Source organism: Pelecanus crispus, chromosome W (genome assembly GCF_030463565.1).
Source record: "Pelecanus crispus isolate bPelCri1 chromosome W, bPelCri1.pri, whole genome shotgun sequence".
NCBI classification, from domain to species: Eukaryota; Metazoa; Chordata; class Aves; order Pelecaniformes; family Pelecanidae; genus Pelecanus; species Pelecanus crispus.
Window position 1 is genome coordinate 21500069 of NC_134675.1, and position 23987 is coordinate 21524055.

Below are 23987 nucleotides of genomic sequence, written 5' to 3' on the forward strand. Positions count from 1 at the left end.
GCCAGCCAGCCCCACCGATCCATGCAGGGCAGCGGGGAAGCTTCACCCCGAGCCCCGCCGACCCTCCGCCGCCGCCGCCAGGGGACGCCGTCCCACCCCCGACGGGGCCACACTGCCTGGCAACCGCAAAGGGGGCGGGCCAGCTCACCGCCCTGCCTCCTCCGGTTGCTAGGAAACGAGGCTCTCGGGCGGGGTGGGGGAGCCACCGCAAAGGCGTGATGCGACTGTCGTAAAAAAGTCCCGGGGAAAATGTCGTGAAGCGCGGTCGGTGGGGCCTGCGGCGGAGACAGTGACTGGGTCCGGCTTCCCGCATTTATATGCCCCGTCTCCTGGCGGCTGCCTTCCCTCTCTTGCTCCATGTGGGGCCCGGGTCGGGCTCTCAGCCTCTCCTCCTCCTCCTCCTCCTCCTCCTCTTCTTCTTCTTCCTATGGCCCGGAAAACAGTTAACAGGAAGCGGAAAGCGGCGGCGGCTGCTGCCGGGGGGCTCCAGGGGGAGCAGGTAAGCCGGGGGGGCGGGAACGGGTGTATGGTGAGGGGGGTATGTGTCGGTGTCCGGGGAGAGGGGTGACCCCGACCGGGGGTTGCTGTGTCCCGGTGCCTGGTTGGGGCGGGGAAGGAAGGCGGGGGGATTCCGGTGCCTGGCGGAAGGTGTCCTGGGGGGGTGGGGAGGAGTAGTCTCGGCCTCAGTGGTGGGGGATGTCTCAGTGCGATACAGTAGGCAGCCCACACTCCCTGCCCCGGTGGCGCTGGGGGCTCTCCCAGGTTCCTGCCGCCCCCAGCCCCGCCCGGCGCTGCCCCCGTTAGGTTCAGCCGTTCGGCCCCAACCGCCGGGTCCCCGCCGCCCCCGGGCCGAGCTATGCTGCGGGGCCGCCCCAGGCCGGGCCGGAGGAGGCCGGTGAACGGCACGGTCGGTATCGGGCGGCCCCCGCGGTGTCACCCCCAAACCCGCCCAGCTCACGGCCGGGGGCTGTCGGGGCTGCCCTTGTCTATTTAACGCGCTTCTCCGTTCCCTCTTGTTTCTATAAGCATCTGGTGTCTCAACGGGGCCGAACCGGCGCAGACTGGTTTTAATATCATGGCGGTGTTACTCCTTTTGCAAATATTTATGTTTAATTTTATGTTGCTGAAGGCTGTATCAGCGTTTCCGAGTTAATCTTCGTGTATTGTATTCCCTGGGTAGTTTAGAAGACTTCAGTATTCTGCTGAGAATATCTTTGAATTTAGAAGGGTTGTGTCTTAAGTTTGTTCCAGTTGCTTTATCTAATTTCCATGCTTCTTTTCCATAGTATGGGTGGGATCACTCGGTTCACAAAAGGAAAAGACTCCCCCCGGTGAAAAGGTCTCTGGTGTACTACCTGAAAGGTAGAGAGGTCCGGATGCAGAATGAGTCCAGCTATCACCGCCTGTTGCACGGATACGTGGCCCAGCAGCTTCCCAGCCTCCTGAAGGAGAGAGAATTTCGCCTCGGAACCCTTAATAAAGTGTTTGCCTCCCAGTGGCTGAACCACCGACAAGTGGTGTGTGGGACAAAATGCAACACAGTAAGTGCCACCTCTCTTCCTTTTCCCTCTGTTAATTATTCCACCCCACCCCTAAATGATGCTTACTGTAATTGAAGTATGCAGACTGCTAAGGAAAATATTAGGAAGTAATTAGGAGCGGAGTCAAAATCATGCACAATTAATTTTGAACCAAGGTAATGCTTAATGATCACCCATTCTTATCTGAAAATATGGCACTGTGGAGATGGCTGGAAACCTGAATGCAAGGCCTGTACCTTGATGCAGCATCTATCTAATCTGCACAGAGTGATTTACATCTGTTTGTGGGATGGAGAGCAACAATGGGGTTGGATCTTCTTGTCCTGCAAATGCAAAGCTAATGAACACTGCTAGCTTTGCTAAATGGTAGCTAACATGCCTGGCAGAAGCTGCTAGTAAGACTTTTTTTTCCATTATGCTCAGTCTTATACGATTTGGTTTTATGTATGGTTCTGTACTGCAATTTAATGTATGAAGTTCTGATTGAATTAGTGCAAAATCCCAAATTTGTTCTTTGCAAGTTGGTTAGTGCCACAGAAATGAATTGAGTGTTGTAAGGAATGTATAGATCAAGCAGCTCTTAAACCTCAAAGTATATCAGTTGGTGTGATTGTTTCTTTGCCTTAAGATTTTTTTTTTTTTGCGCAGAAGCTGTGCTCAGTGATCTCACTTGCAAGGGATGGTGGGTTTGGGTGTTTTGGTTTTTTTTTTTCATTTCAGATGTTCTGTTATTATTCATAGTTACACAGCAGGAGGTTTTCATGCAGTAGCTCTTAAGAAGCAAGGCCTAGCTGTATAAACAAAACAATCTTTTAACAGGAATAAGCCTGAAATAGAATCTGTCTGCCTTTTTCCATGTGTGTTCATCGCCTCGGTGGCCAGTCAGCAGCCAGCACTGTTTGTGGAACGGCTTACAGGAGACAAACTCCTGTTGAAACACAAGCTCTCGAAAATCTTGCTTGTTCTAGCAAGATGACTGCATGTTTTATAGAGCTGCAACAATTTTGCTGTGTTCTGTAACTTCTGTAGTTCCAGCGCCACTACAGCAAAGATAAATGGGCAAGTGCATTGTTAATGCAACCTAGCAGAAAATTGTTTGGTCCCAAACAATCACAGAACTGAAGAGGGATTCATCCGTATTGTTGTTCCCGCTGCGTACGCTGCAATGAAGTGTATGCTTCCACAGCTAGACTTAAGGTTACAAATGGACCTTGGTCTTTTCTTAAGCAAAACATAACGATTACAAAAGAGTCATTTCAGCACTGTGAAAGATTGTATATTATATGAATTATGAATACTGTAATAGCTTTAGCTTGGTTGCTTTGTGTTCACATTTGAACAAGTCGAGTGTTAAACTCTACACTCTAATTATAAAATTTTCTCTCTCATCTCCTGAGTAAGCAAACTAATAAAGAATTCCTTTGCTGATTCTCATACGCTGAAGTTGTGGCATTTAAGTTGGGAGTAAATCTAAACCAACTTGGTTGACTTTAATGGGGTTTGTTGCATTGGAGTTGCACGTAATTAAAGTTAATGCAACAGAAAAATATAAACCATAGTAGTTATTTTAATCAAAGCTTGAATGTGCCACTGAGAGCTTTTAGCATTTAATTTATAAATTGCCCTTGGCTATGCTGTGCCAGAAGGATTCACTATTTTTAATAACAAAACAAAAGTACACTCTTGTCATAGAGAAGTAGGTTTGCTTTCAGTCACTTGACAGTACTAGTCACTATAAACACTGAAGAGAATATGGAACTCTGTCAACTGCTCATTTTTAATGAGGATTATAACTTGTTTAATTATTTGGGGTAACTTTTTATCCTTGAAAATATTCCTGGGTATGATTGTGTAATAATTGTATTGTTCTCCAGTGGATCCTGGTGTAATAAAAACATGCTGTAGTTCAGGGTGGCATCCTTTGTTCCAATTGATTTGAACGATCAACTAAAAGATAGGGCTGCCTGTTCATCTGCTGTTCTGTGTGCAGGGGCAGCAGCGGAGGACATGAGAGAGTCTATGTGCTGCCTTGAAATGGCATTTCATAATCTTGCTGTATAAAGTCAATGCTTTCTGTTAATGATGCGTGGGAAGGGCACTTACATTTATGGTAACTCCCCCCCCCCCCCCCCCCCCCCCCCCCAAACTGTTGTCTCTAAAAGGCAGGTCAAAAAATGGAAGTAGACTTGATGGAAGAGCCTGGCAAACTGTTCTGCTCTCAGTATTGTATATAAGAGAAGGATGGATTTTGCAGTTCAGACTCTGGTCCTCAGATACTCGATTCCCTGCCACAATCTTTACTTTTGGCAAGTTGATTAATGAAGTTCCTTAGTTAATGAAGTGGGGCAGTTTCTTGATTGTAAGCAGTTTGAAAAGGGGACAGCCACATAGTAATTGTATAGGAGCCATTTGCCAAAATGACTTCTCGCCACTTCTGAAAGCTGAAAGAAAAATAAGCTAGTAATCTCATGGGGTGTGAAGAGTAGGGCCAGATCATAAAGATTCACAGCTGTGACAACTGTAGTACCTAGCCATGCCTGTCTGCCTTGATCCTTGAGTGATAGCACTGTTGCAAGCTATACCTCTGAACTGCTTTTTAAAAAAAAAAAAAAGGGGAAGATTAATTTCTCTCTGTCATGTCATCCAGCCTGTTTCCTTGTTATAACAAGGTTGTCCTGCAGAGAACATGATAGCTGAGTCTGCTCCATTTCTCACAGATGAAGTGTGGTCCTTAGACTTCTGGCAGATGGTCAAAGCAATCCTGGCTTGGTAAATCCTGGATGTCAAGTTATTTGGCATGCTAATGGCTGATATGCATATGTTTTACTAGCAGGAAGAACGGGATTATGTGCAAAGCTTAAAATCAAGGGACAAATGTGCACAGCTCACTGTTTGGAGGTTGGTGGGGGTTCACTGCATCCAGGAAAAGTCTTTGTGGCTGGTTTTTAGTTTCTATATAATGAGTAGCTGGAAAAGAAGTTCTTATTCCTGCTTGAGATAAAGAAAAAAAATAAATGTATAGTTCAGCTATCAGGACTTTGTCAGGACTCTTAGAGGCCAGGCTGCTTTGGAGTTATTTGCAGATGTACTTATTTCAAGAACAGTGAAGGTAGCAGTTTGCTTGGAAGCAGGCCAATTTCTGTTTTTTCTTTGGATTTCTGTCATTGTATGCTGTGGTTTTGGCTGCACTTGTTTAAAAGCAGTCAGATATTTTGTACTTTATTTACTGTAGCGTCTTTAAAACTCTTAAAAGGGTATTAACTTTTTTTTGCATACTTATCTGGATGCCTATCTTGTTTCTTAATGTTTCTCCCTTTTTGGCTTTAGAAGTGTCTAACAACTGTTTGGCTTCTCTTAGCTTCTGTTTGCTGGACTTACAGGGAAGATTTCTTGGCCATCAGTGGTGTAGCTTGCAAGTGTGAGCTGCTGGCTTCCTGTCCTGCTCCAGGTGATGCAAGAGTCCTAGCATGCACAGACAGTGCTTGCTTATTTCATTATAGGGTGGTGGTGGTTCTTTTTAAACTACCCACAGTGTGCCAAGTTCCTTAACAAGCAAGGGGAGAAGTTACTGCTTAAAACTTTACAGCTAAAACTACAAAGTCAGTCCCTTAACTGTGAAATTTCTTGCCCTAAGAGCAGTTGCTGTTCTGGTTACAGTAATACTATGCAACTGGAAAAGTGAGGAAATGACAAAGCAATTCAAGGACTGACGATGGATTAGAGTGGGGTATGAGCAGATGAAAGCACTGCAAGAAATATGTCCTATTGCTGCTTCTGAGAATATCTTAATTTGGAAACTTGTTATAGGAAAATGATGTTGAGGTTGAAGGTCCAGGGCAGAAGTGTGAGGGTCTGATGCTTCAGCATTGTGTGTTTCTAAGTTCTTTACCTTTTCAGCCCAATTAGTTAAGAGTTTAGCTAAAGGCATTTTGCATTAGAGTAAGTCTTTATTAACCTAGTATCAAACACAGATGTATGACACTGGTGTCACTGGAGAATATGAAGGGTTTTTAATTTCAGTCCTCATACCTGTTGAGATGCTCTTCAAAGTATGAATCTCTTAGAGCTGAAGCACAATTTTCCTGAGTCTGTGGACATCCTGAGGTGTGGATGTGTTTTCCTAATTGGCACTTCTGGTGCCCGCTTTAGGACCTGCAGATGACACTTGCAAGCCTTAATCTTAGGTACTTAACTGTTGATTTTGTGTTGTTTGGTTTTTTTTCAGTAGTTGAAGGAGGATAGGGGAGGGAATTGGGCATTTCTGCTGGAAGGAGGGAGGATAGGGGAGGGACCGCAAGATGGGGACCAGGGGGGTAAAGCCCCTCCCACTGTAAGGGAAGATCAGGTTCGAGACCACCTGAGGAACCTCAATGTACACAAGCCTATGGGACCAGATGAGATGCATCCCAGAGTCCTGAGGGAATTGGCTGATGTAGTTGCCAAGCCACTCTCCATGATATTTGAAAAGTCATGGCAGTCAGGTGAAGTCCCTGGGGACTGGAAGAAGGGGAATGTTGTGCCCATTTTTAAAAAGGGAAGAAAGGAGGACCCTGGAAATACCGACCTGTCAAGCCTCACCTCTGTGCCTGGGAAGATCATGGAACAGATCCTCCTAGAAGCTATGCTCAAGCACATGGAAGAGAAGGAGGTGATTCGAGACAGCCAGCACGGATTCACCAAGGGCAAGTCCTGCCTGACCAACCTAGTGGCTTTCTGTGAAGGAGTGACTGCATCAGTGGACAAGGGAAGAGCAACAGATGTCATCTCTCTCTGGACTTCTGTAATGTGTTCAACACAGTCCCCCACAACATCCTTCTCTCTAAATTGGGGAGATATGGGTTTGATGGGTGGACTGTTTGGTGGATAAGGAATTGGCTGGATGGTCACATCCGGAGGGTCGTGGTCAATGGCTCGATGTCCACATGGAGACCGGTGACAAGTGGAGTCCCTCAGGGGTCTGTACTGGGACCGGTGCTGTTTAATACCTTCATCAATGACATAGTGGGATCGAGTGCACCCTCAGCAAGTTTGCAGATGACACCAAGCTTTGGTTATAGAAGGAACAAACTTAAGGGGGGGAGGATGGAATTTAATTATAATCCTGGGCTGTGATTCTACATCACTTTCCTTAATGCCAAGTCAGCTTCAGATCCTCCATTTCCTTGCTTCACTCATGTTCCCTCACAGGACTGTCCCCTCTGTTATATCTATTTGACTGTTAGTGCAGCTGTGCTCTGAGCAATACCTGTGAAAGGATCCAGCACAAGAGCCTCCCAAATGAAAGTGCACTTTGGCAGGCGATGTAAACCTTTGTTCTGGTTTAGATTGTAGCCCTGTGGTTGTATATGTTTGAACTGACATAACTCTGGGTATAATGATGTATGTTTGAAGAGCTGTAAGGCTTTAACTGAGTTTTCTGCCAAGGGGACAGTGACATAGAGCTCCAACTTCTAGTCTTTTTGCAGGATGAGATATGTAGCTAGATACCTTTTTTTAGATGTTTGCGCTGGCAGTACTATAGTTACTATTCTCTGTGTATCACCAGAAAATAAACTCCAATTATATAAATTTACAAAGTGTCAGTTTGTTAAAGCCAAAACTTAATGGTAAGTATCTTATCTGGGAGGCAGGAGACTTGTGCTAAGCCCCCTGGTCCTTACTGGCTGTTTTGAGGTGGGTCTCTCTCACTGTCATACAGGGAAACTGGAAAACAATATTGTTTTGTCACTGTATTGAACAGGGGAAAGAGTTTTAGATTCAAGGGTTTTGTTAAATGGGAAACCTCCCATGACAAATTTCTCTCTTCCATTGCTGTGAAAACCAAATGGGATGATTAAAATAAAACCCACTGTAAGTTAGTTTAGTTGTGTTAAGAAGGAATTTATGCATTCTTCAGCCATACTTGTGGCATTTGTGGATTCTGACTTTAAAAGAATGTCAGCTCAAAACAGGGAGGATATTTGACCATCTTGTTTTTCTTATCTGTTTGATAATGACTTACATCTGCTTTGTTCCCCAGTTATTTGTAGTAGATGTGCAGACTGGTCAAATTACCAAGATTCCTATTCTGAAAGATCGTGAACCCAGCGTGGTGAACCAGCAGGGTTGTGGTATTCATGCCATTGAGCTCAACCCATCGAGGACCCTTCTGGCCACAGGTGGAGACAACCCCAACAGTCTTGCAATTTATCGTCTGCCTACACTGGATCCTGTCTGTGTGGGAGATGTAAGTGGGAGTACTTGGGGAAAGTTTATTCTGTCACTTGCAAGAATTACCACTTTGAAGTGCACAAGGTCAGAGCAAGGTTAAGATTTGGGAGTCTTGTAGTAGAGAGTGAATTTCTGAAAGCTTGAAAAAATTCCTGATTAAGTTGTCTTTTTTGACAAGATATCTTAAATATGAGTGAGTACACAAACATGTGAGATGATTCTCAGGGTTCTGAGTCAGATTTCTTCTTCCTCACCCTCATTCAGGTCTACTTCAGATTACTTTTAAGCACTGAAAATGTAACAAAATCTTAACTGTTAAAGTCTAATTGTGGTGATGACCTCTGAAACTAGTTTTAGTGGAAAAAACTCTTTTGAGAAATTGAAAAGATGATACAAGCTGTTCAGATTTTCCTCTTCTCCAGTGCAGCTTATGTATGTATTATTCCAGAGGCGGAACTTGGCTTTGAGGATTAGTTCTAACCCAGTAGCTTATGGCAGTTTGATAGACTCTGGTATTGCTTATATTTCTGAAACATCATGAGGCTGCTTTAAAATAGCCAGTCTTAAAAAGAAAAAGGCTGAAATGAGTATAGTGGTGTCCTGTAAGCACTTCTCTCTCGTTTCTCCTTTTTGATTCAGGACTTCACATAGGCGTTAACTACAGCAGCAGAGGTCAGGTCAGAGTTTCTGCAGTAGCAGATAACCAGCTGCAGAAAGGCTCAGCTCTGAAGATTTGTATGACTTTTTATTCATTTGTGTGCTGCTGTGACTGCAGCTTTTCAAACAGAACTAGAGCCTTATGGTCTTTTTTTTCCCACAGGTTTCTCACATGCTAAAGAAAAGATTCTTGAAATAATAGTCTTGAAAAAATAATCTGTAGGTCATACATTGTAAACATAATGTTTTGGTTACTTTTTATAGTAGGGATGTGCATTTGAGGAAATAAAAGTATGTAGCTACTTTACAGAAGTAAAGAATGCTGCTTTCAAAATGGAAAATCCAAGTCCTTAGAACTGAGATCAATTTGTCCTTGGTCAGAGACCTGTTTTTCCATCACCTAATTGCTCTCTATTAACTATACACTTCAAAATAAAAGAAAGTTAAAATTACTGTTAGGTACTTAAACTGTTCCAGCTTGATACTGGAATCTTATCTGTATGTTTTTAGCGTAGGTCTGTCCTTCTGAGTTTGTACTAAAAAAAAAAAAAAAAAATCAAAGTGAAGAATACTTGTCTGCTTTGAGACCACTCTAGAATATAATGGCACAGAAAATCTGTCTTTTTTTCTTTTAGGATGGACATAAGGATTGGATATTTTCAATTGCATGGATCAGTGATACTATGGCTGTTTCTGGTAAAATCAGTTTTTAATTCTTTTTCCCCAAACTTTATACTGATGTACAGTACTTGATAGGTCTTAAGGAAGCACCTTTATCAAGGCATTTGAAACTACTTGGAACTACTTTGACTATTTCAACCATTCTTGGTCTTAGTACAGTGCTTTGCTTTGTTTTATTTGTAGGGCCCTGGTCTAGATTTGATTTTTCTTTTTTCTAGTATTAGAGGGAATGTCACTGTCTTTACAGTAGATGTTGCCATGAGAGGGTGTCTAAACACAGTGAGTTAAAGGGAAGGAATCCACACAAGAAGAAGAATTTCAAGAGGGATGTTGGTTATCAGTTAATAACTTTGGAATACAGCAGAGCAGTATCAATTTCCTGAAATCCTATGAAAGACTGATTAATGAAAACTCAGTTTTTTATATCAAGCTATCAGTGAAGTTGTGTGTGTGTGTGTATATATGCGCACACATACTATGGCAGTTAATACATCAGGCTGTAATAGAAAAGGTCAGTTACTGACTTTTTAGTAACTAGTTGGATAATCAGTGTAACTTCCTAAAGTATTACTTAACTTGGGTAAAGGCAGCAACACTAATATGCTGTTGCATTAATGTAGTAGTTTACTGTCTGTCTGTGCTGACAGGGTGTAGTATTCCATACAGGGAGGTGTCAAACTGCAGGTGACAGAAAATCATAACAGTCTCGTATAAAAATCAAATACTTGAATTGTTAGTTCACTAATTTTTTTTTTTTTTCAAAAAACAAAAAGCTAATCCTGGAGTTTGATTTTTGAATTTAATATAAAAGTTGATCATTGCAACTCTCCAACCCAAATATCTGCATTAAAAACATTCAGGTTCCCGGGATGGTTCGATGGGTCTCTGGGAAGTCACAGAGGATGTGTTGTCCAAAAGCGATGCCAGGCACAATCTCTCTCAAGTTCCCGTCTATGCCCACATAACGCACAGGGCTCTGAAGGATATCCCCAAGGAGAACACTAATCCTGACAACTGCAAAGTCCGAGCATTGGCTTTCAACAGTAAGAACAAGGTCAGTAAGATAAGCAAGACAGTTGAGAAGTCTTAAAACTGTCCATATGTATTAGAAAAAGAAAAAAGTAATCTAAATAAAATATACTGGAGAAGCAACCTAATATTCTTTTCCCTGATCCTTTTGCATCTTTCTCATATGAGATAATTGTCTTTATCTGCTATGTCTGCTTCTGCCCCAAGTGCTTGGAGAAGTCGGGGGGGAATCATATGTTTTCAGAAGGAACAGTTTTCCTGTGGGTTTGATTTTAGACTTGCACCCTGAAGGGGGCAGATTGGGAATGTTTACAAGAAGCAGATAAAGCACCAAAACACCTCTTGCAGCTTGAATCCTGCTCTTGAGTGCTCTTGCTGCTGTCCTTCACCTTTTGAGAAGACCAGCTAACATTCAGGCAGTTGCTGTTTTGATGGCTGAATCGTTACTGGATTGCTCAGCAAGCGAGGTGACTGACACACAGGACGGGCACCGGTGCTTGCTTTGGTGTTGTTTTGTTGGTGTTTGTCAAACAGTAAATGTTAACCTCCCCCATGCTGATCTCTTGTTATTACTAGAGATTAATTGTACTGGGGCAAGTGGGAGTAGCAATTCATCCCCCACTACTTTTCTTTCTGCCCTCAAAGAACAGAGAAGGTCTGAAGTGAAGGCAGGTGTGCTATCAGAAGCATGGTCCTCCTGCAGGCTTTATTTTTCACTATAGCTGTTAATTGCTCCTCTGTGATGGAGACTTCGTGTAGCTTTTTCGGTAGAGTAGTGCTTGGAAAGAAATGTTTACTTCAGGGTCAGAATCAGTGTGGGAGCTGCTGTAGAGAATTGCTAACCCCAGCTTGTACTGTCTAATAATTCATTATTTGGTTGTCTAACAAGATCTATACTTTTGAAAGTTATTTTTGGTTATTACTGTTTTATTAATTCTTACTCTGTCTGGCACCTTTGTGCTATATTGTGTTCTATCAAGATTGATATAAAATGAAAATTTATCTTGATAAGCATATACAGAATTATGGATAAGTTCAATCTGGAGTATGCAGCCTGCCTAGTAGAGAGTGTGAGTTTGTAAGGACATCTATAATACAGAAACTAACTCTTCTTTTTTTTTTTTTTTTTTTTTTAATAGGAGCTGGGAGCTGTGTCCCTAGATGGGTATTTTCATCTTTGGAAAGCAGAGCACACACTATCAAAGGTGCTTTTCTGTTTGTTGGTATAAAAATCTCAAAAATTGCCTAGCAGTTAAGGCTGTTATCTATTCTTTGTCTCCTTTAAATGTTTGAAGAAAGAGCAGCAGTGTTTGTAAAACACTTAAAAGCTTTATGTAAAATGAAATGTCCTAAAAATTAGAACTTTGGGAGAGAAACTCCCCACTCCCCTTATTTTGGAGGGTGGGAAGTGCTCTTAACTTTCTGCCAGTTCTGGGTGAGTTGAAGTGAACCGTTCTATACAGTATGATGGATACTTGATAGTAGTGTTCATAAAGGAAGTTGCACTTAAAGTGTAATTGCAGATCAAACCCAGAAATATCTATGCTAGTGTATGAGGTAAGCTTTTTCAGCTGAGAGCTGATGTCTGTGTACACTTGCTGAAGAAATAACAGCAGCTTAGAAAGATGTAAAACAATTTACCAAAATGTCCATTGTTCTTTGCATAATACTTGGCTTCAGCCTTTATCATCTCGGTTAGGTTCGGATAAGGCATCCAATCTCCTTCGGTTTTTTTTCCTCTGGGTCAGACTGTTGCTTTTCTCTTAAAGTTCTATTGTTGTGCCAAACTTTATTTTTTAGCTGCACTTTGGTTTTTTTTTCACTGCAACTTCCTTGAACATAGCTTACAGAATTGTTCTATTAACATTTTGCTCTTTTCTCATAATGTGTTGATTTTTTTCTTCTGTTTCCAGTTACTTTCTACAAAGTTGCCATACTGCAGGGAGAACGTGTGTTTGGCTTATGGTCAGGAGTGGTCAGTGTACGCAGTAGGATCACAGGCACATGTCTCCTTCCTGGATCCCAGGCAGCCTTCTCACAATGTTAAATCCGTCTGTTCCAAAGAACGAGGCAGTGGTAAGAAACTTGTCAAAGGGTACTTCAAATGGTTTGCTTGCAGAAGTAGTTATTAAGACTGCAGTAAGATAAGCTTTTAATAAATAGGAAGGGTTTTTCATGTGATGAACTAAATCATTAACAATATATATAGGTTTTGCTTTTATGATGGTATTCCTTGAGTAACCAACAAACCAAACTTAAAAGCAACTCTGAAATCTAATGATAGACAACATTAGTGCTTTTATGATCAACTAAATTGTACACCATCCAAATATCACTGAACTTTTAAAAGTGTGTATTTTACTTCTACTTATTTTTTACTGTCTCTTATTCTGTTTTACTTCATCTCAAAGCAAATCCAGTCTTCGTACCACTATTAATACTGTATATTCTTGCATTTTTCTCTGGGAACAGAAAAAAAGCATGTTGTCTGCTCTGTGCTATCATATTGGGAGTGTGCGCTGTGAGTGAATGCTTGCTTTGTAATTTTAAAGCCATGAGTGAGACTCTTAATTTTCAATGTGTGTTTATTTGTTTTAAATATACAAAAGCTCACTCTTAAAAAAAAAAAAAAAAAAAGTTTGCAGATTTAAGTGCTGTTTTCCTTTTCTGATATGGATGCAGTATGTCCAATTGAACCTTACATCAGGGCCAAGCGTGCAGGCTTGCAGGGTGCTTGGTCCCATAAGCTTCTTCCCATACCCTTTATTTTCAAGCATGAGAATGCACTGTGCTGTGATGCCCATTTTAAACCATATTAATCCCAGACTAATAAGTTGCAGTCCTTATTTAGCTTGGCTCTAGGCATCCATCTCTTCATTGGGCAAGTTATCAAAAGAGAATGCATGTAGGCAAGGATTAGGAAAGTTTTATTTATGTGGCTACTGGAGTTTGAACAGTGCTGTCTAGATAAATGTCAGGGTCTGCTTCTTTCAGATACGGGAGAAGTTTCTATAATATGAGAAAAGGTGCTTCACCAGCTCATGTTGTCACCGGAACATCTTACCAGCAACAGCCCTTGTCCTGACCCACTGTCAGTGAGGGCTCTGTGGAGGTCCTGATGCTGTCACCCTTCAGTATCGTAGGGAAGAAATACCAAGACACTGGAGTGTGGTGCCCAGTGGTGGCTGGTGGCTGAAAGCTTCTGCCTTAAGTATGTGATCGTCCCTGCTGGGGGGATGATCTATGTGAAGGTAGTATCTCTGGGGTACTAGTTCATGTCTGGAGAAAGCCTTTGTTCAATGCTGTTTACTGTTCTGCATAGTAGGTGGATCTTTTTCTTTTGCATGGTGGTGGAGGCACTTAAGTAATATTAATTCCCAAGATACCAAGTGTTTCAACTTTCCAAGTCCCAGTGAGATCAATAGAGCGGTGCAGCACCTCTAGAAAGTAGGCTGTTTATTGATTTGCAGACTAAAATCTGGGTTGACTTTTAAGTGCTTTGAAGTGTTACCTGAATGTGCTTTCAGCTTCCAAATGCACCTGCTGAACCATGTGTCCTGGTTTCAGCTGGGATAGAGTAGTAGCTGGTATAGTGCTGTGTTTTGGATTTAGTTTGAGAATAAGGTTGACAATACACTGATGTTTTAGTTGTTGCTAAGTAGTACTTACGCTAGTCAAGGACTTTTTCAGCTTCCCATGCTCTGCCAGGTGCACAAGACAGCACCTCTGGGATGTCTGCTGTCATGTATACTGCTGGGTGTATTCCAGTATGTTACAAGTTTTGTGACGTTCAGTCCCACTTGGTATGGTGACAGCAGTTGGCATGTGGATGTATCTGGCATAACTCACTCTTCCCCTCCTGTTTGAATGCTTTTTTTAGGCTGTAATTCAGTGGTACTTTAAAGAGGGCTTAAAAAGCCCTAGAGTTTATAACCTGGTGTCATGTTGTGCAGGAAGAAAAAGCATAGATGTGGCGGGGTTTAATCTATGTAAAGAGTTGTTTGGGGTAGAGTGCTTACACAGAACAAACCTTTTGCACAATAAATAGAGATGAGATGACAGGATATTTTGCAAATTGCAAACTCCTACATACAGAATCTCCCCAAGACTATTTCCAAGGGATCCTTGTTTAGCTGAGGCTTCAGATTTAGATTTTGTGAAAACAAAATGTACTCCTTTTATTCAATCTAATGGTGTAACTGAATTGTGCTAGAATGTTTTGTTTGGACTGGAAACTTGTTGTAGCTTCCCATGTGCTGGTGTAATATGGTGGTGCTTGGGTTGTAGGATTCTTAGTCCGTTTTCATTGCTGGGTGAAGTGCTAAAAGTGCTAGCTACAAAGAATAAGGTGTGCTTGTGTGAGAATATTTGATCAGGGATAGCTTCAAAATTATTTAAGAGCCTGATCTATCTTAGCAGCAAGGTGACTAGTGATTATTATGGTTATACTTGCCTACAACTAGGCTGTTGATCAGCAAAATGCACTTGGTGGCAGCTGGGACAGTAATTTTTCTCACATAGTCACTTATTGCAGCTTGGCAGGTAGCTAGGTAGGGTGTGAGCTCATGGAGGAAACCAATGTGATGTTCTTTCCTCTGCTGCCATGTACTTGCTCATGGTGTGTTCACTTAGAGGCTCATGGCAGACAGAACAAAGCTGCTCTTGATCCTAAATGGTTTATGATCTTTGCTTATCTGGCAGAGCTGGGGCCTGCTGAGAATGAAGCTTCTTACTATGCACCATCAGTGTAGCTGATGGCCTCGGAGAAGGGAAGTAGTACGTGTAATTGAAGCTGCTGTTTCAATAGTATCAATGGGATTTATCTGCACTGCTCCATAGCAGTGGGGAAACTTATGTGTTGTGGAGAATACCAGTAGGTAGTTCCTCTTAAACAAAATACTAGACATCAAGCAGCAGCACTGCAGAGCCAAAGCATCCATCTTCCTTACTGCGCTGTATGTCCCTTCTCTGTTTGACAGGTATTAGATCGGTGAGCTTCTATGAGCACATCATCACAGTGGGGACAGGGCAAGGTTCCTTATTGTTTTATGATATCAGAGCCCAGAGGTTCCTGGATGAAAAGCCCCCACGTGCCTGCTATGGACAGAAGCAGAAATTAGGAGGAAGTGAAATTTTGAAGTTGACGACTGGGAAAGGCTGGCTGGTGAGTAGCTTGCAGCAGTAGGAAACCTTTTACACAGGATTGCTGTAGGGCTTGAACTGGTTCTTTTTGTAGTAATGGGAGCTATTGTATGAAATGCGTCCCAGTAAAACAGTGATCACATAACCAATAACTGTAATCATGAAAAGCAAGAAGTGCTGCAGAATTGCTTTCTACAAAAGCTTTATTAAAGGGTATTGAATGGTTGGTTGCTTGAGTGTAAGGCATACTGACTACTTTTCTTATGCACTGATTCATAAATGAACTAGATTTTATATCTTTATATTTTCAAATGTAATCTAACTTTTAGTTTTCAGAACCTCAAACACAAAATACATTGTCTTCCTTCAAAAACATGCTACTCTAATGTGGTACTCAAAGTAAGAGAGATTTAATTTAATTGTGTGCAATTTTGGAAACTGTGGCTTCCTGAGGTAATGCCATGGCAAGCAATTGAGTTCAATTTCCTGTATGTTGTCATAAAGCAGGTAATGGCTTTGTCTTCTCTCTCTTATCTTTTGTATCATTGTGATATAACTTTAAAAACTAATGAAACTTGATATCTTCCCTACCCTTCACCTTCCCCCCCTCCAATGTTTGGCCCAAATGTCCTCAGAAAAAGCTTCAGGACAACTCTGGTATCTTCAAGTTGATCTGCTGAAGCTTCAGGGAGTATTAACAGAAGAGATCCCTTTTTAGGCTCTGGAAGCTACCTTCTGCTTTTGTGCAACAAGGTTTTGGGTTTGGCAACAATAACAATCTAAACTTTCCTTTAACAGAATCATGATGAAACCTGGAGGAATTATTTCTCTGACATAAATTTCTTCCCAAATGCTGTTTACACCCACTGCTACGACTCATCTGGAACAAAACTCTTTGTGGCAGGAGGCCCCCTTCCATCAGGACTTCATGGGAATTACGCTGGTCTCTGGAGCTAATGAAAACTCTTTATAAATGCTGATCTTTACACAGATTTCCACTTTTCTTTCCCTTTTTTTAACAACAAAATTGTGTGATGCCATTGATTTGATTTAAATGCAAGTTACTTTTTGGCAGAGTTTTCTGTTGGTCTCCAACAGTCTTGTACATCTTTTTGAACCAATTTTTTGCTTTAAACTTCTTGATTCTTTATATGAAGGGTTTTTGAAATCCCTTTTTATTGTATTTACTCCAAATGACTCTTCCCCCACGTTTAGGCTATCTTGGCCATGTGCCCCCTCCCCTACTTTGCTGTGAGGTAGGATTCCTTTCTTATAGAGTGGTTGCTCCTGGGCTTTCTGTGAAAGTCTAGGGGCTGCGTGTGTGCAGGTACTTTGTGTCAGTTACATTACCTGGAGTGAGGACTACTTGTAATTAAAAATTATTAAAAATATTTATAAGAGATAAGCTACTACTTTATCTGCAGAGCCTGGCCCTGGCCTAGGTTGATCTTATTTTTTTTAAAAGTACAAGTCTAATGACACTGTCTATACGTAGAGGAATACGGTAATTTTAAGCTGTACTCATTGGAGCCCAGGGACAGATTCCCCAGGGGTATTGCCCATCAAGTCCAAACAGCAGAAGTGCAGAAGTTCTCAAAAGTGCATTTGTATTTGAATTGTAGTCTTCAGCAGTGCCAGGAGCAAAAATTGATCTTCTGTTCCTTCTTTGCCTGTCCCAGGTATCAGCTTGCACAACTGGAGTTTGTGTAGGCTGTTCTGCAGTGTGGCTTTTGCAGGGTGACATAACATTGAGGGCCTGCAGAGGTGCTAAGAGGAAATAGGGGCTAGGGACATGAGTATTTTTGTTGTTCAAAATGAGCTAAATCTATCCATTTTCCAGATGAGCCAAAGTTCCTTAGTATGCTGCTGCGGTAGCTCATGTGGTCTTCATAAACGGCCTAAAACCCAGGACCTTTTTTGTCCCAGGCTGTGAAAATTTTTCCCATTTTAGCTGTTCTGGTTGGCCATCTCCTCTAATAGGCCAATGGAATAAATAAACTGGTTTTTGTTTGTTTTTTTTTTTTTTCCAAGGTTAAAGAGTGCATCTCGGACTCATCTAATGCAAGCTAGAAGCTTTCCACGTAGCAAGATAACTTGTTGTTAGCTGACGTTATGCTAGCATCTGCTGTCATCCTGCTTGCTATAGGAGATGCTCAGTCTTTCCTCAATCCCCTTCTGCACTCAAACTCCCTTGAACTTCATGTGGGTCTGGGTGGGGAGAACAGGTCCAATGCCTTTCAGGTCCAACTGTGAAGCGTATGCATTCCAGGGTGATGGTCTTACCTAATACTCAGCTAAAATGCAGGACTCCAGGGTGCTCCTCCTAGCCTTTTGGCAGGCACCAAACTCTTGGCTTGTTACTGATGCCTCTGTCCTCTGCTGGCATGAATGCCTTTCCCCTGCCCCTCTTGCTGATGGAGCAGAGTGTGCCTGTACCTCACTGCTTTGGTGCCAGATGGACAGTTGGCTGAAGCTGAGAAGACAGACAAGGCTGGGATATGTTCTGTTCTCCTGTCTCTGCTGGAGATCACAGCCACCACTGCAGAGTAGCTCTAGTCCTTTATGCAGCTCCTGCCAGGCTGCCTAAAGCTAGTCTGCATGTGTCCTTGCAGTCCCTCTCGTCTTTTGTACTCGGTATCTTCATCAGTAACGCCAAGCAGTGAGCCTCAGGCTTAATTTCCAGTTGGCAGTGGAGACTTGGATGGAAATCCTGCAAGGAATGCAGTTCCCTCCCATCTAGGTGGAAATCCTGGCAAGAGGAGAGCTCTCCCAGATGTGCACCTGTTCCAGAAGTATAATTTACTGACAGTGAGCACTGACACGGGTGCTTCACAAACAGATCTTGTGGCGTTTCATAATTCTACTTCTCTTGTGAGTTGGTTGCTTAAACTGAATCAGTTCATGGCACTGTGTGCATGGCTATTTAGGCTTTTCGCTGAAAAGGGGCAAATTATATACCATGGGGTAGCAAAGGAGCTCTTAAATTTTAGAGTTGTTCATTTTTTTTTTTTAAAGATGTTGTAATGGTGCCTGTGGTGTTCTGTGATGGCAACATACTGCTTTGGTTACTTTAGGGGTTTTAAAAAGTGGAAGTATACAGAGAAAAACAAATCTCAGTGAAGTATGGCAGGATGTGTATTTCTAGGATTATTCCTCCAGCTACTGTGTAAGATCACTCTGTCACGGGGAACATGTTCTGATTAGGTTTTTTTATTTGGGCTTGGTTTGAGGTGTGCTTTTTTTCCCCTCCTCGAAAGTAACTAGACACTTGAGTCTGAGTGCCCTCTAATTCTGCTGAAACAACAGTTACAAGTTAGGCACTTGGTGTCACCAGTGCCAAAGGAAAACTCCTGGTCTGGAAATCCTAGCCCTGATGTTGATCTATTAATTGAAGCCCCCCTGGGTGAGGGGGCAAAAGGGGTATTTGTATGGACTGAGCTTCAGCCTCTAAACATGGAGGCTGATCTTTCTGCAGAGTCTCTAGATTACTGAAGAGGTCACCTTGGCACCCCTGGAAAGTGTCCCCCTCTACTGACTCTGATCTCCCTGAGTGTGTGGTCCTAAAGCCTGGTAGTGTGAGTGCCCTTTTCCTCCCTTTTTTTTCTGCATAGGAAGCTTTGGACAATTCTCAGAAGAATCTGGACAATGATGTAAAACTCCTCAAGTCTCACATGCTTCTGTGTATTCTGCTTTCAGGGTGCTTTCTTGCAAAGATAACCTCTCATGGGGAGGGAGCCATCCTTGTTGCTGTATGAAAAGCCCCCCCCCCCCCCAAAATGGAAACAAACTAGATAGTGCTGCAAGCACACAAACAAATTGGGCCAGAGAACTTAATTTCTAGCCTGTTTCAGTGGTTTTAAATGCTTGTAGCGATACAGATGTTAAGTTTCAGAATATTTTGTGGTTGGTCATGTCACTTTTGGTCCAGTCAGTGTTAGAAAATGAGGCAGAGAAAAGTGATGATATGCCAACTGTCCAAATATAAGTGATAGGAGAAATAGGAGGAAAAAGCCGGGTTTTCTTACTTGATTTGATTTTGTTGCCCTACTGGTTATATCAGAATTGAAATCCAGGATCATGGTGAGGAAAAGCAGGGGTTTCCCATCGAAGTGCAGGAATGGCTGTACAGCAGGGAATCTCTCAGCTCCATATGGAGGCGAGTTGGGTGCACCCAGTTGTTCAAATGGCAGATACACCCCCATGTTGGATGGAATTCAGTCTAGTGACTGCACTTCAGTAGCTTCTTGAACAGCTCACTGTGCTCTGCTGAAACCCAGTGGTGTTCGCATTTTCAGGCCGTCTTATCTTTTCCAATGTCTCTTAATGATTTCCCTCCCTTGCTCTCTCCTGCCCTCCTGAATGGTCTGTTTGGGGTTGCCTCCTCCACCCTAAATCATCCCAGTCTTTACTGTAGCAATATTGTACTTGCAGAGGTGACCTCTGTCGAGCAGAAATGGGCTTGCTGGCATTTTGTCAAGCCATGCTGGAGACCTTCAATTTGCTTTATTTTAAATTGAGTAGACCTTTGAGGCTGGCTCAGACTGTAGAGCTGGGCAGTTGCCCTAGTACATGTTTCACTGATGGGGAGGATTACACAGTAACAGTCTATTTCTGGGGGGGAACAGACTCTGGTTTATCTCACATTAGGCACTTGAAGGAGAGAAAAGAACTTTAATCCTAACAGACCTTCAGACTTTTCTTCCTGCTATTGACTTTTCAGTCATGTGGGATCTTTTGTGCTGCTGGTGAGTGTAGGAAGCAGCTAATTTTACTGCTCAGCTCTCTTCAGTAGACTACCATGTTAATTTGGGTATCTTTGGGTATTACATTTTCAGTATTCATAATCACAGCTAATCAAACTAGTGACTTAATTATGGGTTCGGTAATACCCAGCTTGTAAGTACTGGGTAGCAACCCCTCAGTAACAATTGGGTGTTACGTGATGGACATTCCTAAGGAAGCAGAAGCTACTTTGCAGTGTTGGCTTGAGCATAGCAATGAGGGTGGTACTCACCCTCTTCACCAAACACCTTACTCCTGGTAATTCCTCCAGTTTTCTCCCTTGTACAGTCAAGTCAGCCAGGGAGAATTGCTAGTGCTTTCTGGGATTGCTGTAAAGTAGTGAGTCCATTTGTTTGGTTCTCTCATCAGTGCTGCTGGTGTTAGACTAAGGTGAGTAAATTACCAAAGAATAGTTAATAGGTGTTTGTTCCTAGTCTCAGTTGTTAATTTTCCACATAGATCCATTTTTAAGATTTGTTGCAAGAGTGCCCAGTGATCTTACTGGACTTAGTCTGTCCACAAAGGTTGCATTCACATTGTGGGTGACTCTTGTGACTCCCTTAATGAAGGGGACTCCTGAACTTCATTACGGGGATATATTTGCTGCATCCATTTCAAGTCTTCAGCAGCTTTTTGTATCTTAGGGATTAAGATACTTATGTATCGGTTATTCTTCTCCAGAATTTCCTCTTCCTTCACCTAAGTGCTTGCTTTGTATATAGCTTGCAGCTGCAGAGTTAACAGATTAAAGTTATTTTAATCTGACCTTGTGAACTAATGTCCCTCACCTGGTGCAGATCTGAAATAAAGCAGGCTTGCCTAGACCCTTCATGGAGGTCACCTGTTTTCTTTGTTTGCAAGAAACAGAGAACGGATGGGCTGTCAGTTACTGCATCTTGGCAAAGCAGCAGCATCTTTCAGCAGTCAGGTGGGAGCTCTGAGATCTATTTGTCATGATCTGATACCCTTATTTTCCATAAACCTGCTTTTCCAAGGTGTCTGAGAGGTTCTCAATTAGCTTCTGTCATCACTGCTGCTATGACTAAATTACTGAACTGGGGTACAGCTCATTCCTAGGAACACTGTTGCAGAGCTGTGTGTGGTGCAGGCAGAGCTGATCCTTTGGCCAGCCCATGCTGAGCCCTGGACTCCTGTGCTGGCCAGCCACGCACTTTCTAGCTTAAAGCCAAGTGAAAATCCCTATGTGCACTACTGGCCACCCACAGCCAGAGCCTGTGGCGTGACCTCAACTTAAAATGCATTTCTGAGTGTTGCAGTACCTTCAGTAACTTATTTTAAAGTCTCTGAAGCGCAGACACCAGGAATTTGTCCATGTTGCAGACAAGGGAGAGTAGAAAGGAGAATACAGCCACATCTTGTCTGAAGGGATCTCCTGCGTATGCTCTCCCTTGCCTCTGCAAGTGGGCACTTTGGTGTGTGGTGAGGATGGGCAAGGAGGCACAAGAGAAAAGGTGAAAGCCCAACAGTGTTTGGTATTGCTCTCAGGACTCCTGAGGAATTTAAAAACATAGAGGGGATACTTATTCATTGTTCAGGAGGTACTTGTGAAAGGGCTTAATCAAAACTTTTTCAGAGAGATCAAGTAGATATCCCTGTCATTTCTCCATGTTAATTTTCAAGGATTTAAATTAGGAAGTATCTTTTTGCTTGTGATGCTGGGTTTCTTTATCAAAAATCATGTGGTACTTGGCTAATTAGAAGAATGCTCTTGACAGAAAGGAATCTTCCCAATTAAAAATTGAGTGCCATTTTCTAACAGCCTTTCTCTCTAGTATCCTGCTGGGAGCAGTACGGTCTAAAAGTACACACAGATCTAAAACAGAGTGCCAGGGTTGGCAGAGTTGAGAAAATGTGGGCTGCCTGACCAGTTCTGTACCCAAAAAACCACCAGGTAAAACACTTGATTGTATACAAATTCTGGTCATTAGACTGAAACTGAGAGGGTGTGTAAAAACCCTTGCAACATAGTGCGATGTCTCTATAGTCATAGAATGGTTTGGGTTGGAGGGGACCTTAAAGATCATCTAGTTCCAACCCCCCCCACCATGGGCAGGGACACTTTCTACTAGACCAGGTTGCTCAAAGCCTTGTCCAACCCAGCCTTGAACGCTTCCAGGGAGGGGGCACCCACAACTTCTCTGGGCAACCCGTTCCAGCGCCTCACCAACCTCACAGTAAAGAATTTCTTCTTTATATCTAATCTAAATCTATCCTCTTTTGGTTTAAAACCGTTGCCCCTTGTCCTGTCACTACAGGCCTTGCTAAAAAGATTCTCCCCATCCTTCCTGTAGGCCCCCTTTAAGTACTGAAAGGCTGCAATAAGGTCTCCCTGCAGCCTTCTCTTCTCCAGGCTGAACAACCCTGACTCTCTCAGCCTGTCCTCATAGGAGAGGTGCTCCAGCCCTCGGATCATCTTTGTGGCCCTCCTCTGGTCCTGCACCAACAGGTCTAGTCCTGATATTGATTCTTTGACCTCAGAACAAAAATCTAGGAATCAATACGTTGTTTTCTTAAGAACTGCTTTTCTAAATTCCCTTATTAAAAGGGAAAATTCAGGTGCTGAATCTTAAAACCTCATTAAACTTGTACTTTTTATTTGCCCATTCACCTGGTCTCCTTTCCTTTTCAAGGCCTCCCACAGTCTCAGGGTATATAAATCACTGACTCATCCAAATAATACCGAAACGGACCAACCAGAGGTTAATGTGCCTTCCTCTTCTGGTACCTTGATCTTTGTAAAGTTATCTCACAAACTCATCACCATCTTAGGGCCGGGTACATGCATTGTCTTTTTCTAAGATGTACGTGTTGAAGTTGCAACAGGTTTGTACTGTTACTCATGACTTGTTCCATTTGTTTTAGGATGTGGTGTAGACACAAATCAAGGCACTGGTTTGTCTTGGGATCAGTCTTACCTGTGACACCTATCAGTGCTTGCTTATATGTTCATGTGTACACAAATGCTGGATCTTCCCCATTGCCTATGATGTATATGATGCACAAACTACACAAGGTGTTTTAAAATGAGTGGTGATCACAACTTGTTGCCTGAGGGTAGGATGTCTTGCGGTGAACTGTTTTTAATGGTTTTTTTTCCAAATATATTTAATAAGATCCAAAGCCTTGGAAAAAAACCCCAAAAACTCAGGACTTGCTGATACTTGCTGGCTTTTGTTCTGAATCCAGGGTCTGATGTTTGTTAACAACTCTTGCAATTCCACCCATTTAACAGAGCCTTTCTCAGCTTGCTGTTTCTGTCTGAGTTGTGTCAGAAACAGCACTGGATCCTGAATTATCACAGGGCCTGTCAAGTGAAGTAGTAACAGCTATCTTCAAATGTTACAGTGCACATTTTTAACTGTAAGGTAAAACTGTTCAAAATTATTTATGCAGCTTGCAAATGGAACAGTGGGAAATTGCAGATAGTATGCAAAACCAGCCTGTCTGCACATGGGGCTCTGTTCGGAGTTACCTTGTAGATTGTTTCTCCTCTCTGAAAAGTGATTCCCCCCCCCAAATGCAAAGACGTTACACATTTGGCTTTGTTTTCTGAATTGGCAAAGGAAAGGATAACTTAAACTCAAACTGGAATCTGGGTTGAGTTTCTGTCTCTTACGCAGATAGCAGAGGATGGTGTGATTGATATGAGATGTCCCTTCCCATCTGTAAGGTTAATTTGATCATAAGAGCATAGAAACAGGAACACTTCTTCACTTTCTGTGGCCTTCAGTGGGCGTGTGTATCCATAATTAACTGAAGTACAGTGCTGCATTCTGTTGATCCATGAGGCTGCCTTTGTTTTTAGAATCAGCACAATTAGTCATCAGTGTATTGACATTAACACACAGTCAGGGAGCTCTAATGTATGTGTATTTCCCGTACTAACTGTATCTGTTATCTCTGTACCCCACTGCAGACTTAGCA

The 23987-nt window shown here is 42.5% G+C and overlaps 1 protein-coding gene across 1 annotated transcript; it reads left to right on the plus strand.

Annotated features, from left to right (window-relative positions):
- Nucleotides 1-427: 427 nt before the first annotated feature.
- LOC142596491 (DDB1- and CUL4-associated factor 12-like) lies at nt 428-16217 on the plus strand. The gene is made up of 9 exons (XM_075725614.1): nt 428-499; nt 1287-1541; nt 7561-7767; nt 9044-9104; nt 9950-10143; nt 11258-11323; nt 12032-12194; nt 15098-15282; nt 16059-16217. The coding sequence occupies exons 1-9, from the start codon at nt 428-430 to the stop codon at nt 16215-16217; spliced, it is 1362 nt and encodes a 453-aa protein (XP_075581729.1).
- The last annotated feature ends 7770 nt before the right edge of the window (nt 16218-23987 follow it).